We start from the raw sequence: 17587 nt of genomic DNA, 5'->3' as shown, positions 1-17587 counted from the left end.
ATAATACATTTGTGCAGAGCTGGCTGATATTACAAAGCTTTGCCCTTATTCTCTTAATATCCTCTTTACTGACATGCGAAGGGGGATGCATGCACACACACAAACACACACACACACGCACACACAGCTGAACAAACACACATACAGTGAAACACACACCAACTGGCAATAGCACAGAGTGGAAGTCCAACGAGGGGAGGCCCAACACAATGGTTCTGAATGCTGATGGCATCCCAAATGAACCTACAGATTTCCCTCCAGGATGACTGTTTTGAGGTCAGCAGGGCAGCTGACTGGGTAGATGGTGTGGGAAGTGTTCCTTCTCTCAATGAGGGTCGCCACCGCCTGGCCCAGCTCCAGGTGGTTCAGGAACCCAGGGGCCATGCGCTCTGGAGTGCCCACCCCTGTGTTGATTTTCACCTGCGGGCCAGGAGAAAGATGCTTTCAGAGGAGATCGACACACAAAGATGCTGTCAGCTTCAGGATATCCAGTCCAGTCCAAGTTTTTGAGTTTTGGAAAACTTGAATTTTATTTCTATTTTCTAGTTAACGAAAAGGAATGTACTGCAAGTTTTAGTTTTAGTCTTAGTTTTCATTAACTATAATAACACTGGTACAATCACTTTTATCCTTTTTAGTGATGATAAACTATGGCAGAGTAGCACCAACCAGCCCTGTATCCTGGACAAAACAATATATCTGGAATTTAATACTTATTTGTTGTGTACACCAACAACATGGGACTCCGGGGCTGAGAGGCTGCACACACCTGGTTCAGTTTGCAGGACACATCTGGGTACTCCTCCCGCAGAACCTGACAGAAGGTCAGGGCGCTCGCCGCTCCCACCGTCAGGAATCCAGTGCCTGGCATCAGCAGCTTCTCTCCAGCACCACCTGCAGGAAAGCGCTTGTTATTGCAGCCAGAATAATACCCCCGCCACATATTAGAAAAAAGACAAGGGCCACTTTTAATGGCCATTAATCCTCAGAGACTTCAGATCAAAGGGATTTGAGCTCAATTTCAGATCATGAATCTCTTTAGGCCAGAAAACATTTAGATACTTTACTGTAGCATAATGGAAAGTTTGTCCAAATGACCTGAGCGTTTCCTAAATTTCCCTCGGGATAAATTAAGTATCCATCCATCTATCTACAGTCAAAAGTGTGTGATTTTATAAGAAGGAGGGATGCTCACCTGTAATGAAAGTGTAGGTGCAGTCAGAATCATCTCTCACCAAGGGAAAGAAGGCTTTCCATGAGGCAAAGGTGCTGAGCAACAAGGTCTCAATGACCTATAGGAATCAGACCAAGTATAAGTTGGTCACCATGATGAGGAGACATGAGAGGACTAAATATTTAAGATATAACATGGAAAATGCAGGGTGTCAGAGGACACATAAAGCATTAACATGACATGAGAAAGAACTGCAAAACGTAGGAGAAAACTTGGATACAGGATGGATACAAGACAGAGGAAAAAACCTGTTGAAAGTATGTCTGTGGATGTGACAGAAACAATAGACAAAATAGATAGACAAAAAATGACCTCTCTGATCATTTGTAAAGGTTTGATTATGAACACACATCACCCAGTGACGCTCACCCAGTGCAGTTCCTTTACAGTCTGAGTGTGTGGGGGTCCACCCTGCCACCAGCTAAAGCCCAAAGAAGACACCACATCTGTCACATTCCCCACTAGCTTCAGCAGAGCTTGTTTAGCCTCTTCTGCGCCATCCTCTGAGCCTGCAATATGAGAAAAGGAGAGCAAATGTATAGATTAACCCAACTGGCTCACGTTGAGAATTGTTGATGGAGGGAATAGGGTAAGTTAAAGCTGTCCTCTCACCAACGTTCCCCACTAGTGTGATCAGGTTGCCTTTGGTGGACGGAGATACAAAGTCCTTGAGTTTATCCAATCGGACGCTGTCGCGCGAGATCACGGCCACCCTGAAACCTTCACAGCAAAAATCGAACATCACATAGGAACACACATCTCTGCAAGACACAGCGTCACGCTGGCATCGGGCGCTTGTGCCCCTGAGCGCACTCGAATTTGATCCTAGTGCGCAAGTTTCCACCTCTATGCAAAGTACTGAGAGTAATTTGTAGCAAACTCTGGTTAAACCCATGATGTTAATATGACCAATTTATATGTTTGACTCAAGAACCTGTGTAGCAATGTTGCAGTTGGGGAAAGCATTACAATATATATTGCAATTAATCCTTGCTATAGGCTACTTAATTTCAAAGTCTCAAGAAGCAGCATTCAAAAATCGTAATTATTATCACAAATATATTATATAATATATAAAAGTGATTCTATTTGCTAGTATACCTCAAAGATATCAGGCTTACCCCTATCCAAAAGCGCCTTCACAATCCCGGAGCCCACGGTACCTGCACCGCCAAGTGCCAACACCACTCTCTCCCCGTTTGACATTATGATTTGAAAACAGATGTGTGGAAACAATCTGAGAAGATCGCCAATATATCGACAGAGGAGGTTGTGTCAGAATCTGTGACTTTATCTGCCCGTTTAACTCTTCATAAGGAACTGAGAACCTTTAAACTGATGCGAGGGTCCAAGGTTCCGCCCTTCTGTAACTGTCATCCATCCTAGCCACGCCTGGATTATACGATGGGACACCTCGCCCATTATCCACAACTGCACTATTCAGTTTAGCACTCAAAGCACCATAATGTTTTCCTTTGAAAGCTGAATTTTGAACAATTGAATGTGATAATTGTCGCTGAATGACCTGAAGGTGATTGCCGTCTGGTCTGTTACAGTGAGGATGCCTCCGGATATAAACTTTGATTGACAAATCTCAGCATGAAATTGGACACACAAACACTTGTCCACTTTATTATACCTAGTTATACCTCAGAATTGCAGATTTAAGTGAAGAGCATTCTGTATTGCGCCACATGCCCATTCAGGGCAAGTAGGCTACAGTTTCATTAACACTTGACATGGACCAGATGCGTTCTCATGATAGCCTACATGAAATTGTCATCTCCCCCTTGTGGTAGGTGTTTAGAAACGCAACCTGTTGGAAGAAAGAGCATCTCGTAAAACCCTAACCTACTAAATTGTGCTTTTATGAAAATTAGGCATGAGGTGAAAACATCGACATTTGTTGTGCTTCTTTCAAAGACTGTGACGCGCTAAATATAGCCTTCCCGTACATCAAAAGTGAGATTTGATGCGCGGGTAAATTGGTGATGGTTGCATTTGGTCATCTCAATAAATAATATTGTTGAAGGATTTTAGGACAGCCCAAAATTGTTGAAATGTATGCTAAAACACAGGCTATAGCCTATCATCTCTACATGAATAGTTAAAATATCACAGTGATGACAGGCCACTTGTGTTCATGTGCAGTCACAATTGAGCTGCAGGGAAGTGGGGGCTTTCAAGATGGGCGCAAAGCAAACGTAGGTGTAGGCCGCAGCTTGCAACATAATTTGTGAAATTTCAAGTTAAGGTTACATTTAACTATAACTAGACATACCGCATAGCATTGCGTCGTATGACCGCTGGACAAAGTGAGAGAATGAGCCTGGAATCAAGCATAGGCTATAAAATAAAATCTGGGCACGAAAGCTTCCTGAGAGATAAAAACCTTACGTCAGTAAACGATGTTTTGGCATCATCATAATTCCACTTTACACACCGTCTCTTTCAATAACTGTTTGCACTATATACATTTATAATATTGCACAACCTGTTACTCCCACACTTGATTTATCTTTAGGTTATAAAGGTCTAGTAGGTTACTAGGTTGCTATATGTGTAGCCTATCATATGTTTAGCATAGTGTATTGTATTTGTTTGTATATTTAGTAGGTTTAGTAAATGTTCATAGGTGAAGCCTAATCTATGTTAAGAGTACTTACATGTTGTTTTATTATGTAGACAAATATGATATGTTATGTTATGTTATGTTATATTATGGTAGGTTGTTGTATGGTGTCTTGTCTTACGAATTTCAGTCCCCAGTCTGACTCTATCGTTCTGACAATCAAATGCTTGAATTTGAACTTTACTACATTGTGTAATACCCAGCTTTACCTTGAGTTTTCTTCTTGAACTACCAAACAAGGCTAAAAACTGAAGCTTTTCATCTGGATTTGTGCGACTCGAAACTTCGTTAGCACTGTGCAGTGCTTGATTGCTCTTCTGGACGCTGCAGGTCAAGTTCCACTCTGTTCTTTTGCTGGAAAAACCTCCATTTTTAGGGTGAAAATATTAGGGTGATCAGACCAAACAAGACCACTGGATCAGACTAGCTCTAGACCATTTGTATTCAGACATGGAGGCCCATATATCATTTTGTGAACTGGTAGGGGACTTTCAGGGCCTACCTGGTGCAGGTGTGTACATAGACATATATATATATAGGGTTAGTCTATGGGTTTGTAGGGCCCCTATGACCTATGGGCCCCTGGGCCTATGCCCGATAGGCCCATGCGTGAATTCAGGCCGGAGAATTAGCACTGCCAACAAGGTTAAGAACCCAGAACTCAGTTTTTATAAGCTGCCAAATCTTGATGAACTTGATCTTACAAATGAGAAGGAATGTTTATCATGTGAAATTCTAATATTGGAAGGTGAAGTTAGGGAGGCCATCAATTCATCAAAAATAATTAACTTAAACTCAAAAATTGATGAAAATCAATCTGGATTTATGGGAGGTAGACGTATTAACAATAATATTCGATTGATCTTAGACCTTTTGGCAGATAGTTGTATTGTTTTTCTAGACCCAAACGCTTTGATTCAATAGAACAACCTTTTCTTTTCTATTGTTAAAAATGCTTTGGTTTTCGGACGTATTTTTGTAACGGTATGAAACGTCACTATGTTAATAGCTCAATACAATAAGAAAGCTGTAAAGCGATGACATTTTTCAAAAGGAATAGAATTGATAGCCTTGCTGGGCGTGTTCTTACTGTTATTTTGTTTTCTTTACTTATCTATTGTATCTATTTTTCATCCACTGGAATTTATATTTTGATAAGCAATTGTTCTTACCATGCTTATAATTTCTGTGGCTATTTACAAAAACAAAAAAACCTGCGCGGAAGTTACGTCTGATTTTTTGATGCGACGTCAGAAGTGAAATGAAAGTAATGTGTGGTTATGAGCTAGCTAAAGTTGAAGATCAGTTTTCACTGTTCCGAATTTTAAGCCAACAACCAAACAACTTTGGACGCTGAGGAAACACAGAAAGGTTGCCTGACTACTAGTTGTCTCACTGTACAACACGTTGACTTACTTAAGCTTTGAAATCGCTCGGTAACTTTGGTAAATTACCTGGGCAACTAGCCAACTCTGAGCTAATCTAAAAACTGAGCAGACGTTTTCGTGTGAGAACCACTAGCGACAACTACTCTGTTCTTGTAATGTTATATGTTTGCTAGCTAACCGGCTAGCTAGCAAGGTCGGCTGATTTCAGTTTGTTGTAACGAATCTGCTAACTTCCTAGAGTATTTTTCTTACCAGTGATCACAGTTTATCATATTGACGTGTTTTGAAAGCATTTCATTCCATGTAACATACAAAATGAAGTTGAATAAGTGGTGTCATGTAACTTGTTGCACGTTAGAGCAAATAGATCAAGGCAAACTAACCTTGGCTATCATAGGTAGCTAGCAACCTTGTTGTCTTGTCGCCACTCTTAACATTGACCATGTTTTCGCACTGATTTGGGTCTTCATCATGCCACCGATAACTTTTGCCACCATGCAGTGTTCAGAGTGTCCGTAAACCGGCCACAAACAGTATTTGTTGTGCAAACCACAAGGTAGTCCTTGCTCCGTTTCTTATTACGACAAATATTATTACGCTTGCTTTAGCTTTGATGGCTGTACTAAAGTGTCCTCAAAATGAATAGCTACTGCCGTTCTCTATAGAGTGGTTGCCAATGTAAGTCATAGCAGTGGCTGTCCGGTTGTCAATCTTTCTGTTTGAGTTGACCTCTCAACTGCTCTTGCTACTAACATCTTTACAGGATGAGCCCTGGCATCAAAGAGACTAATGGCCTAAGTCTTCCTGAAGCATACAAGGCCAGTTTGGAGCAGCACATTGAAAAGGGGGGCTGGAGCCTGGTCTGCCGAGATGAAGAGCTGTGCAATCACGTTGAGGACATCCTCAGAGGACAGAGCGGCTATGAGTCCTACCTCACCCACAGCCTGGATGTCCTCTCTGTCATGGAGGAGTCCCTCCGCTGTCCGGCCACGGCCAAGGCTGGACTGAAGGGACTGACCAGGGCATTTGAGGTGCTGGAACTGGCCTCTCTTAACCTCTATCTGTATCCTTGGAGGAAGGAGTACAGAATAATCAAGGTGTGTACAGCTATAGAGCTATATTTACCATTGAGTTCAGGTAAAAAACGGAATCAAGCAAATTAAATGTATATATGAACACCGTACAGACTTGTGTTTTTTCCAACAAAGTATCTCTCATTGAACTGAAGACCACTAGGTCCAACCACCACCTGTTGAACAACATTCATTTACAGGCCATTTTTAACATGTATTAACTGTTTTTTCCCCATCTCACTCAGACCTACTCGGGCATGTTCACGCACCATGTTAAGCCAGCATTGCCCATGGTGCAGGTGAAAGAGCTGTTTGGCCTGCTGGGCTACCATCCCTCCGTGGGTGCCAGTGGCGAGGAAGAACTGCGCCTGAACATGTCTCCCGAGCTGCCAGAAGAGCTCCTCCGTCTGGCCTGCAGTTTCTTCACCGCCCGCTGCGAGTGCCAGCTGCTGCTCTCTGCGCTGGAGCCTCTGAGGGGCTCACAGGGGTCGGAGTGGGAGTGGGAGCGGAGGCTGGTTCACGAGAGGTGCAGGGGCCACAGCCTCCAGGTGGCACTGCAGAGTGTCCAGAGAAGCCTGGGGGCCTCTGTACGCCCCAGCAGGGAGGTCTGCTGTGACTCCACAGAGGCGGACGAGGACTTGTACACGGGACAGGGAAATGTTGGATCCAGTAGTTCTGTAGCTGTGGGGTTACCAGTCCAAGCTCAAGGCTCTCACCGACCTCTCAAACAGGCTCGTAGCAGCCCACTGCTGGGCACCAGTGGGGGGGCCACGCAGACGTCACGTCTGTGTGTGTCCACGCTGAGCTACCAGATCTCCTCCCCTTCCTCACCGGGTGGAGGGACAAGGCTTGAGCCATCCAGGCTAGTTGAGGAGCAGATTACAGGGAATGGCTCGCCTGGTGTTTCTCAGAAGAGCCTACAGGAGTGTAACTGTTTGAAGTTTGACAGCCACGGTGAGTACCTGTGTCAACAGTGCAATACGCTTCACTGCATGGCCTGCGCTGTGCTCGACTGCTGCCGAGATTTAGGACACTCTGTATCCATGACCAGCGATGCACTCCTGCCAGGGGAAGTTGAAAGTGAAACAAAACAGATCAAACCTGTGAGTCCCAAGGACAAGTACTCTCCAACGCCCTTCAGCACAAGATTACCGCCTGGGTTTCCAGAGAGGCACTCTTGTCTGGAGGCCAGAGACAAACCGCATATTACCTGCCTCACCTGCCGGTGCGCCCATGACTACCTGTGTGAGGACGGGCAACGCTGTATTAAGGCAAACCACTCGATTGAGTACCAGCTGGAGCCGAGCCAGTCCATGCCCTTCCATACCTGCTGCACCCACTCCAGCCCCCAATTTGCCTGCCTGAGTTGCGGGGTTTTCCACTCTGCCACCTGCCCGGCTGGAGATTCCTGTAAACAACACACACACAACGTGCGCAAGCTTAAGGGTGTGTGTGAGTTTAAGGAGTGCTTGATCGCTCCACACATCTTGTGCAGGCACTGCTGTGCGCAGTTCTGCAGAGAGTGCTGGTACAAGAGTCCGCTGACCTGTCTGTGTGGAAAGCCTTATGACGAGTGTTCTCCTGTTTGAGTGGACATTTAAATGGATGTGCCAATCTTCTCCACCACAGTGGCCCGTGCATCTCTACCCTTTAAAAACACTGCCTTTGAAATATGCCTCAGGCAGCTGTGAGATTATTAATAGGAACATTTCATAATATTGTGAGAAACTTTTCTGCACCCATATATGCCAAAGCAATACTAACATGTTTTGAAAGTGTATATTGATATATATTTTCTTCTTTCCCATTTATTAATGTGTGATGCAGGCTACATTTCTGAGTAAGACCCTGCGCCTTCCAGAGCTTTGTGACATTGGACTTGTTAGTTTCACTTTAACATTTATCATTTATATCATGACTTGAAGGAATTGAAGAAAGGAACTAAGGGGCAAGATGCTTTTTGGTGGGAATAAAAACATACTTTAATTTTCAGCTTATAAAAATGAATGCAGTGATACCTGTATTTTTGTCCAATGCTTACATATCTGTGTGAGGATGAATTTGCTGCTTTTTCATCCAGTTCTTTTGGAAATTAAAGAAACGTATTCTGAACACTTACCAGCCCTTGAATACTACTATCTTTGCTATAACAAATTTGTATGTATTTGTTGAGGGAAGATACAAGTGCACTGACAGTTACACACTGCTTTTACACTTTTTTTATTTACAGAAGTTACACCAAATAGCAGTGAATTTAGTCCTACAGTGTATTCTCATTTGAAGATCGCTGTTGAAGATGACTGAAACATTGTCCATCTCTTCTTTGAAATAGATGCTGTCAACAGAGATGCACTATCTTATGACTGCACATCCTTCTGTAGCCTTCCATTAAACCTTCATCTGCTTGTGAAGAGCGCACAAATCATAATTCAAGAGCAACATTTGGTTCAAGGTTCTGCAGGGGACCGTCCTGAGGGCCAGTTAATCTCGGCTGTTAAACAATGTGTGCCTGCTACTCATTGTGCTCCTGCCAGTTGATGTTGATGAAGGTCTTACTGTCCATGCGATCTATGTACAAGACTCCGGTTAAATGGTCCATCTCATGCTGCAGGATGCGAGCAGACCATCCACTCGCTTGCCTCGACACTGGCTCGCCCTTTTCATTCAGACCTTTCAAGGGAAGAGAGAGAAAACTGTTCACTGGCAGTTCATTTCATGTAACAGTGCCGCAGGTCACTGACCAATTTTGACAAGAATAACGACTTTGGTATGAGTGGCATTCAGGTTGTCATTTGACAGTTTGCAGGGGGTCCTTATATTCTCTACAGATGTAGACATCTAGATAAAATTCAGTTATGCTAGTTTGAAATAGATGCTGTGTGTAGGTTGTGTTTTTGTGGTGTGGGGCCTTTACCTGACACTTCCACGGAGAGGTAACGAGGAACAGATGCAGAAAAGCCTGAGATGCTCTCACAGGCCTCCTGGAAGACAGCAGTGCGCCCGTCCAGCACGCGCAACTCCGGGTTGATGAAGATGCTTAACGGGATGACCTCCAGGCCCCGGACCCGTCTGGATGCTTCTGAGCTTTCCTGCAGCATTTGGCTCGTGTACTCCAGTGCCAAGATGCGCAGGGGTACACCAATTTGCGGTGCACTCAGCCCCACACACTCCAGACGCCGCATCACCTGCACAAGAGTGCGGATCACCTGCTGGACCTCCACACTGCCCACCTCCTCAGGGCTGACGGTAGCTGCCTGCGCACGCAGCACGGGGTCCCCCACCTGGCACACATGGCTATAGGGGGGCTTTGAGGGTGACTTTAGCTTGCGCTTCATGTACTGCAGGTAGGAGCGGACCTTGACACTGCTGGAGTGGGCACGGGAGGGGGTGGTTAATAGCAAGTGGGGGTGGTGAGTGTAGGGTTGTAGGGGTCTGGAGGTGCAGATCTTAACTAGGCAGGGCCAAAGAGCCCCTCTCAGTGGTCGAATCATGTCTGGACAGGGAAGGTACTTGCCCTTAGTGACTGCAAAACCTAAAGAAGACAACCTGCGCACACCATATATTGTCAGTGAGCAAAACATCAACAAAACCACAAACAGAGGAAGCTAGTTGGCTCTATGAACAAAATACTTATGATCATTTACTTGCTGCCAAAAAAGATTCGAAGACACACTACACTGTTAGCAATTGTACGGGCGACCTACATTGGCAAAACGTGGATTATTTCAACCCTAGTAAATTAAACCTATACGGTTAACATTAAGGCTGACAGGTTGACAGCTGCTCTATAGCCCAACGTTGACATTATTGTGCGGTGTATTTAATGGACAAGATATTGTAAAACGTGTACAAATCATGACGAAGTAGTCAACTTACCGACGATATCCGCTAAATTAATTTCTGCGATGAAGCGTCAAAGCGACATATTTAAAGTCATATTTAGTGTTGTTCATTGACTTTCAGAGCGACTCATGTATTCCACGATGAAAATTTGACCTCTCATCTCCAGCTTTTACTTCCGGTTATACTTAATTTTCACTTTGTCAAAATAAAAGTTCAAACCATAAATACAAACCATAACAAATTAAAATATACTTTAAAAGCCCTTTAGTCATGGTGTAATTGGAACAACTAGAATCGGCTATCATAATACAAATAAAACAACATCATACCAACCACATAAACAATACGAAGAAATTAAGGAAAGGAGGCTTTTAAGTTGTCACTTCATGCTCGCTTGGTTGCTCTCGAGCAGGAAGGGGCCAGTGTTGTAGGGAAACAAACTTTAACTGACTTGAAAATAGGTACTCTTGGATCGGACAGAAAGGTAACGAATGTAGGCTAAGTTAAGTTATTATTGTATATATTTTTTATTATTTTTTCGAAACCTCTGCGTATAGTGAGACCCCGCTGGCCCTATGCGTGGGCCCCTCCCTATCGGTGCTTGCCCGAACATGTCCCATCTGTAGTGAATGAATGAGAGGCAGACACTGGGTGAGAAGAAACCGATTACTGAGGGACTAGCGGCAGGATAAAGCAGATGCTGCAAAAATAAATAATGATTCTCCCAGAAAGTCGGTACCTGGAGGACTAAGGAGAACCGCTGGAATCGACAATGGAGGAAAATGCTCACTACAAGCGGATTGAAATCAAATGTGTTAAACTTCTACCTGCTCTTCCTCTCTGGATTATTGAATATGCCTGGAGTAAGCGATTGACGGATCTACTGAAAGGTTGGTGTGACTTTTATTTTATAGGTTTTAACAATATTGCAATTGCCTCTAGCAAATATTCAAAACGGTCTAGACTTCAGAAAAAAAATCCTCATAGATGTACATTTATAGATGTCACTTTGTAATGCCAAAGATTGTCTGCATAGTATACAACTTATTTGTGACCTCTAAAAATGATTTCTACATTGTAGGCTAACTGCCCGGTTTCATCCTGTCAGAAATCAAACCTGAAATTGAGGCCAAACTCAAATTGCTCAATCTATTTTATTTAATGTTCTGATGAAGAGTATTTAGATGTCTGGTGTAAAAACAGTGGAATCATATATGTGTTATACTTGCATGGGGACTTTAATTTCACACATAAATATGGATAAATACAGTGTTTAACAAGTAGGCCTACAAGAGCAGCTACACTTACTTTTTATGCACCTAAATAAAATATCTTGCAATGAAGTCGTCTTCCTTTGTGTAATTATGGATAAATGTAAACGTTGATGTGTATAGATGGCACTGAGGAGCGTGTATCGCTGATGTGGTTAAATTGTACTCAGATGCGTCTCCCTTTGTGTGTGCACCTGCAGTGTTTGGGCCTCCTTTGTGGCTGGAGGGAGACTGGCGCTCCCTGACGCTGGCGGAACCCTGTAGTGTGCGCGCTGCGGCTGCCGAAGCCTCTGCAGTTCTAAGGGCCCGTGACGTGGAACACTATGAGCGCGTTCTAGAGTTCCTGGAGGTCACTCAGAAGCTCCTTCCTCTCCTTGTCTCCTCTATTAAACACATGAAGATTGTATTTGGTTTCAAGACACTGGTAGGTGGTTTTTCTGTGGCGTGGTTAGGGTGATTAGAAATGTTTAATGTTAAAGACATTAAGAGCTCAAGAATAGATGGTGTGATGGGACCAAAGAGCTTGTCGGATTATCTGAGCTCTATGGCCTACAGCCGTGGCCTACTGGTTAGGGTTTTTGGGGCGGAAATTGTAGGGTGGCCGGTTCGATCACTGACCAGTAGGAAAAATGTGGGCTGGGGAAGTGGTAGACCACTGCTCTCCCAGGCACCTAACCCCGATCACTGTTCCTGGGCGCCGCCAAAGGCAGCTCACTGCTGAAGTGATGTTCCAGTGTTGCTGTGTTTGGTGAATGAAACTATATTTTATTATTTAAATATAGCACAAAGTGTATAGGTTTGTGAATGTTTCCTTTATGTGTCTTTTCAGGCTCTGTAGTGAGGAGGGTTAGCTCAGTACTTTGGAAGTTGTTTTTCATAATGCCTATTAATAATGTTTTTCATAATTCCTATGTCTGTATCAGTACATTTGTATAAACATGGGCGAGTCATTGGTGGTGAAGGGTGTTTAATCTTTTGTGCTTATTTCTATCTGACTCAGGTGATCATGTGGATGATCCAAAAAGGACACTGCCCTGTCAGCACCATGGAGAAGACCATAAAGTTCTTTCCAGGCCAACACCCCCAGTACAGAAAATGTGTGAGTGAAGGTCCAATGCCACTAGGGGGCGACAGTTCATCATGTTTGCTTTTTTTGTAATTCAGCTTCACACAACTGAGGGGTGTTAATCAACATTATGCAAGGGCGTAGGTTTGGTCTCAGCATTGGTAGGGACACTGCCTGGCAGACACCTGACACAATTTTTTTACATCACTTCTTTTTTGATATCCCAAACATGAGTAGGACCTCATATGAAGCCCTGATGGTCCAGCTGCTGCTTGCTTAGCCTGCACTAAATCGGCACTGGATTTTTTAAGTTTCCTAAATGCATTTCAAAATATTGTCTTAATGAACAAAACTAGCTACTGAGAAAAACTTGCAGTGCATTTGTTTGTCCTGAAATTAATTTGTAATATGTAGGTAATTGGTTCAGGTTTATGGGGCTGTACTAAGCCTACATCATCTGTACTGGATTGAAGTGCAATGAAATAATGTATTGATTAATTATATGCTGCATATATTTGGGCATCCCAATTTATTGCACCTTTTTACAACCTACAAGTATAACATGTATTCTCAAAATAGCCAGTGTGAATGATAAAATTCATGGGTAACATTGTCTAAACATCCCTCAAAAAACAGCATTTGAATGCAATCTTGACCAAAATGGACAATTCAACTCATCTGAGGCCCTTATGCTGATTAATCATAACCCTGCTCTTCATCTGTAGCTTCAGGCTGCTGTTTTTCCTGCACAGCAATTCATCAATTCAATACAGACACTAACCATGCTTAGTTGACTACTGACATTGGTCGAGAGATTAAAGGGAACGGAGATAACCTTATTACTATCCAAGGGATCATATAAGCCTACTTACTACCAGTTTATATCACGTTTGAGTTGCTAGTTGCTTCAACAAGACCAGCTGCTGCTTACACACTGGTCGAAAGATTGCAGACGCCAGGGATAGATTTAGTACAAGAAAAAGGTACATGCTCTACACACTAACAACTTTCAAAACATGTTTCCATTGTAGAATGGGTGGCGAAGTAAGGCTAGCAGGATCACACTGTGTGGGTAGTGTTCCTACTAGCTAGCTAACAACGACCTTGATAGCTGCTTACTCTCTGGGTGGAAAAAAACTTCTGGCATCTCTCTTTTTTTAGGTGGCTTTTTCCTAGCTTCAAAGCACAAAAGAGTCAAAATATCAATGCTGAGACCAAACGAAATACTGATATGAGGCTTTATTATTTCCTGGCGTATTTAGCAGCTTACCGTGTCAGACTACTGCCACTGTGCCAGCTCTCTTTCTGCAAGTCTGGTTTCCCTATGGACCCTATGCAAACCTACGCCCTTGACATTATGTATAACACAATGGCGAATGGCCTACATATGTTGTATTTAGGTCTAATACAATGATATTGCTGCAGCCTGCATGATACTTAGTAACATGTACAATGCAACCAAATGAAATGTAATGGTTCTGACCTGTTTACATACAGTCTCGAAGACACATGGACCTGATGAGAAAGAATTCAGAGGATTTCAGAGAGTTTGCGGTGTCTCTTGCCAGAGACGAGGACCTCCGGCAAGCTTATATCAGAGTAAACTAAGATCCTCGGCATGATGTGCTTCTGTTATCCCTTTTTAACTAGGTGAATGTTATACTGGCACCAGGACATCTAAAGTTATTGATAATTTACATAATGTTTGAGATTCATATTAGTTTTTGAAGCTTCCAGCTTTAATTAAGGAGACATTACTGTTGGAGGGTTTATAATAGCAAAGAACTTCATAGTTAAATGTGAGAAACATTTGCAGTGTGTATGAGCAGTGCAAGTTACATCCTACAGGGGGCAGAATGTTCATGCTAATGCTCTATGCTGTTGTAGCCTATATAGTGCCTTATTCTAATAACAACTAGCTACTCGATTAAAAAAAATAGAAATTGGTATTCTATAAAATCATTCATCGTTGAATCCCCCCTGCATGTTTACATATTTCAAACATATATTTACATATAATAAAGTGAAATGTCGTTGAACAGGACCTCTTGGAGGAGCAGTATGGTGACCGATATGCTCAGAAACTGCAACAGAGGCTGGACTATTACCTACAGCAGCTGGAATCTGCACTGCCACAACTGACATGTCTAGATCAGGTACTGTACATGGGTCTGCAAATATTTAAACTGGTGTGTAGGTATATCTGTGTCAGTGTGTCTATTTGTTTTGGAGGGATCGATGCACTCATGCGTGTACGTGCGGAATGTTCGCACGCGAGAGAATATTTCAGTAAGGTCGAGTCAGATGCGAAAACTTGCAGTGATTGTAAACTGAACATCTGCAGGTGCTAAGGAGAGAGTGGCCAATGACGGAGGGGGAAGAACTGATGTTGGACCTGCTGGCCTCCAGCTCCAACAGTCTTCCTGTTGCTTTGGAAAGGCTATTGCAATGTGGTATGTCAATATTTTAGATATTATTTACCTACCCATATGACCTGATGACTTGTCTTTCATTTTTGCCCTGGATTTTGCAACTCTGACATACTTTACTACAAGGTTGAATGTCAATGCAATAATAGATTATGAAAAAAAAAATTACATTATTTTTCTTTCTTTCTTTATCCACCCAGCTTTGATTGATCACAGCAGCCTTTCAAACACCCCCAGTTCAGCACACACCCAACCCTCTGCTCTTGGAGACCTGGGCCCCACCTTTTCCCCAATCACCGTCATATATTCCCAGCAGAGTAGAAAGCATGGATCCCGCTCTCACGACTGTTGCACGGGAGACATAAACAGAAACTCCACACAAAAGCACCTGAGCTGCTCTCAGGAGCCTCAGTCTGCCAAGCAACAGGCTACCTCAGAGATCAGGCTAAGGGAAGAAGGGAGAGAGGACTTCGACAGCCCTCTCTTGCTGGAGGAGGAGAACTCAAGTGAACGGAGCTGGGATCACGACCAAGAAAGAGGAGGAGAAAGGAGCTTGGAAAAAGATCGAAGAAAAGAGGAGGTGGAGGTGGAGGTTGACCGGACGGAGAAGGAAGTGCTGGAGAAGATGGGGGGAGATCGAAGAGGAGAAGAGGAAGAGGAGGAAGTGGCGAAGATGGAGGAGGAAGGATGGATGGAGGTGGAGAGGATGGAGGACTGCGGGGGAAGGGCGGAGGTGGTGTTCATGTCGGGCGGTAGACAGATGTGCTCCACACATCACAAGATGATGACGAGCATCCTGCTGGAGTGCTCACAGGAGCTCCTTACACAAGGAGGGCACTCTCCCCTCCAACCGGACACCCCCATCCTCCTCAGCCAGCACGGTCCCAGCCAAGACCCCATCCCCACCGGGGCCTCCTCCCCCAAGGAGGCGGCGCCTAGTGGACAGGGTTGCCGGCAGGGTGGAGCGAGTCCTGTGTGCATGCTGAGGATCTCCGCAGAGACCCAGGCCCTGTTGATCCGGTCCCCGCTGCTTCAGCCTTTAGTGCTGCTCACGCGACTCTCTCCACAGAACTGCAGGCAGAGCACAGGAGGAGTAGAGGAGATTGTGAGCCTTGCTGGGGGAGAGGAGGAAGAGATAGAGGAGGAGGAGGAGGATAAGGATGAAGAGAGTATGTTGTTTGATGTGAACTCTTTGTTTACTGACTCCTCCTCTGAGAGTGAGTCGGACAATTCTGACTCAGATTATGTGCCATCGTCCAATAAGAGAAGAGAAGCGTTACGATGAGTATTGTGCATGTGTGTGTGTATTTGTGTGAGAATTACACATGTATGTTATGTAAGCACAGATCTGTTTTTTATTTTATCTTATCTTTATGGACATGTGTACATCTGTTTGTTTGCTGCAGTAATTTATTAGCAATCTTACCTCATTTCTTTTAAACTTCAACATTGTTTTTATTAACTCTGCGTTAAATCTAGTGGTTTATGGTTTGAGTGCAATCCTCCCCAACCCAGATGATGAAGTGAAATGTACTGTATGTCTGTCAGATGTGGGTGAAGTAATTTTGGCTCTTGTTACATACAGAACTCCACTCAGTGTCAACCCACCAACCAGGGCAGCCCTGTTTATATCATCCAATCACTGTGCAGGTTTTCAGTGAGTATACTGTACCTCAGACATACTGACCAGCATTTCTTCATTCTCAATATTTTTTTTGTAAATTGTTGGATTTAGAGAAAAACAAGTGAGAAAAACTGAAAAAGAAGACAGCCAGGGAGATCAAGTGAATGGGAGGAGAGTGGGTGGGAGAGGTATAGGGGGACGAGGGAGAAGGTAATCACACGAGTCCATTGTACGTGTGCATGTTGACACAAGTGTTTTCAGTACAGCATCCGCAAGGTTATGCCAGGACAGCTGGTTGGTGTCATACAGAGTGAGAACTGACCACTGGAAGAGGCTAGTGAATTCAGAAGCCTGGCGTGAAGTGAATGAATGTAACTCTACGGCGGCATCAGAGTCTTGCTGTTGTCATGCACTTAGGACTTTTTACTGATTTTTTTTTTAACTATCTGAAGAGAATGGGTGAATGTAAACAGAGGGAAGAAAAATAAGTCTAAATGAGTACAGGGAGGGTACTGCAGGGCAGAGGAGGTTAAGGGGGGCAAGGGAATACACACATGCTGGGGGGGGGGGGGGGGGCGTAAGGTGATACACACATGCTAAGAAACACAGATGTGTGTCTGCTGTTGTTTTGCAGCACAGTATGTGTGAACTTGAACTATAAGTGTGTTAACTGATAATGCGAGGAACTGGTTCTTATTTTATGTAATGTCCTTCCCTGATAGAGAGGGACTTAATTTGGTTGTGTGCTTTGTATGTATCACAGAGAGAGAGAGGGAGTAACCGTTTTTACGTTTTAATATTGTGTATTGGGGGCTTACAACCAAAAACAAACTACCAGTAGAAAAAAGGTTCAATGTCCAAGGCCAATGGGTGTACTGGACTAATTTATTACGCTATTTGGTCATTTACGTGGCGGGGTTACATTTGTTTTCCAGAACTTGTTGTTGCGAGGCAAAATAGTTGCATCACTGTTTTTTTCAAAGTGAAAACATGCGACAAATGTCACATCATTGTATCGTTTGTCTAC

The 17587-nt window shown here is 43.7% G+C and overlaps 3 protein-coding genes across 3 annotated transcripts; 1 reads left to right on the top strand and 2 right to left on the bottom strand.

Moving 5' to 3' along the window:
- Nucleotides 1-243: 243 nt before the first annotated feature.
- On the bottom strand, nucleotides 244-2440 carry LOC308368733 (uncharacterized protein; the record flags this gene model as incomplete). Its single annotated transcript, XM_080842985.1, has 6 exons — nucleotides 244-420; nucleotides 770-894; nucleotides 1196-1292; nucleotides 1604-1743; nucleotides 1847-1954; nucleotides 2356-2440. The coding sequence occupies 6 exons, from the start codon at nucleotides 2438-2440 to the stop codon at nucleotides 244-246; spliced, it is 732 nt and encodes a 243-aa protein (XP_080699111.1).
- A 2677-nt stretch (nucleotides 2441-5117) lies between these two features.
- Nucleotides 5118-8389, top strand: spata2l (spermatogenesis associated 2-like). The gene is made up of 3 exons (XM_080841699.1): nucleotides 5118-5237; nucleotides 6018-6351; nucleotides 6573-8389. Exons 2-3 carry the CDS (start codon nucleotides 6019-6021, stop codon nucleotides 7914-7916), a joined length of 1677 nt encoding a protein of 558 aa, XP_080697825.1. The 5' UTR covers nucleotides 5118-5237; nucleotide 6018; the 3' UTR covers nucleotides 7917-8389.
- pdf (peptide deformylase, mitochondrial) lies at nucleotides 8389-10328 on the bottom strand. The gene is made up of 3 exons (XM_080841700.1): nucleotides 10204-10328; nucleotides 9242-9873; nucleotides 8389-8997 (listed from the first exon to the last, which is right to left on the bottom strand). Exons 2-3 carry the CDS (start codon nucleotides 9816-9818, stop codon nucleotides 8840-8842), a joined length of 735 nt encoding a protein of 244 aa, XP_080697826.1. The 5' UTR covers nucleotides 9819-9873; nucleotides 10204-10328; the 3' UTR covers nucleotides 8389-8839.
- Between the last annotated feature and the right edge of the window lie 7259 nt (nucleotides 10329-17587).

This window comes from Sprattus sprattus (genome assembly GCF_963457725.1).
Source record: "Sprattus sprattus genome assembly, chromosome: 7".
In the NCBI taxonomy this organism is placed as follows: domain Eukaryota; kingdom Metazoa; phylum Chordata; class Actinopteri; order Clupeiformes; family Clupeidae; genus Sprattus; species Sprattus sprattus.
Note: the sequence above shows the minus strand (reverse complement) of the source record. Positions and strands in the feature narration are given on the sequence as shown.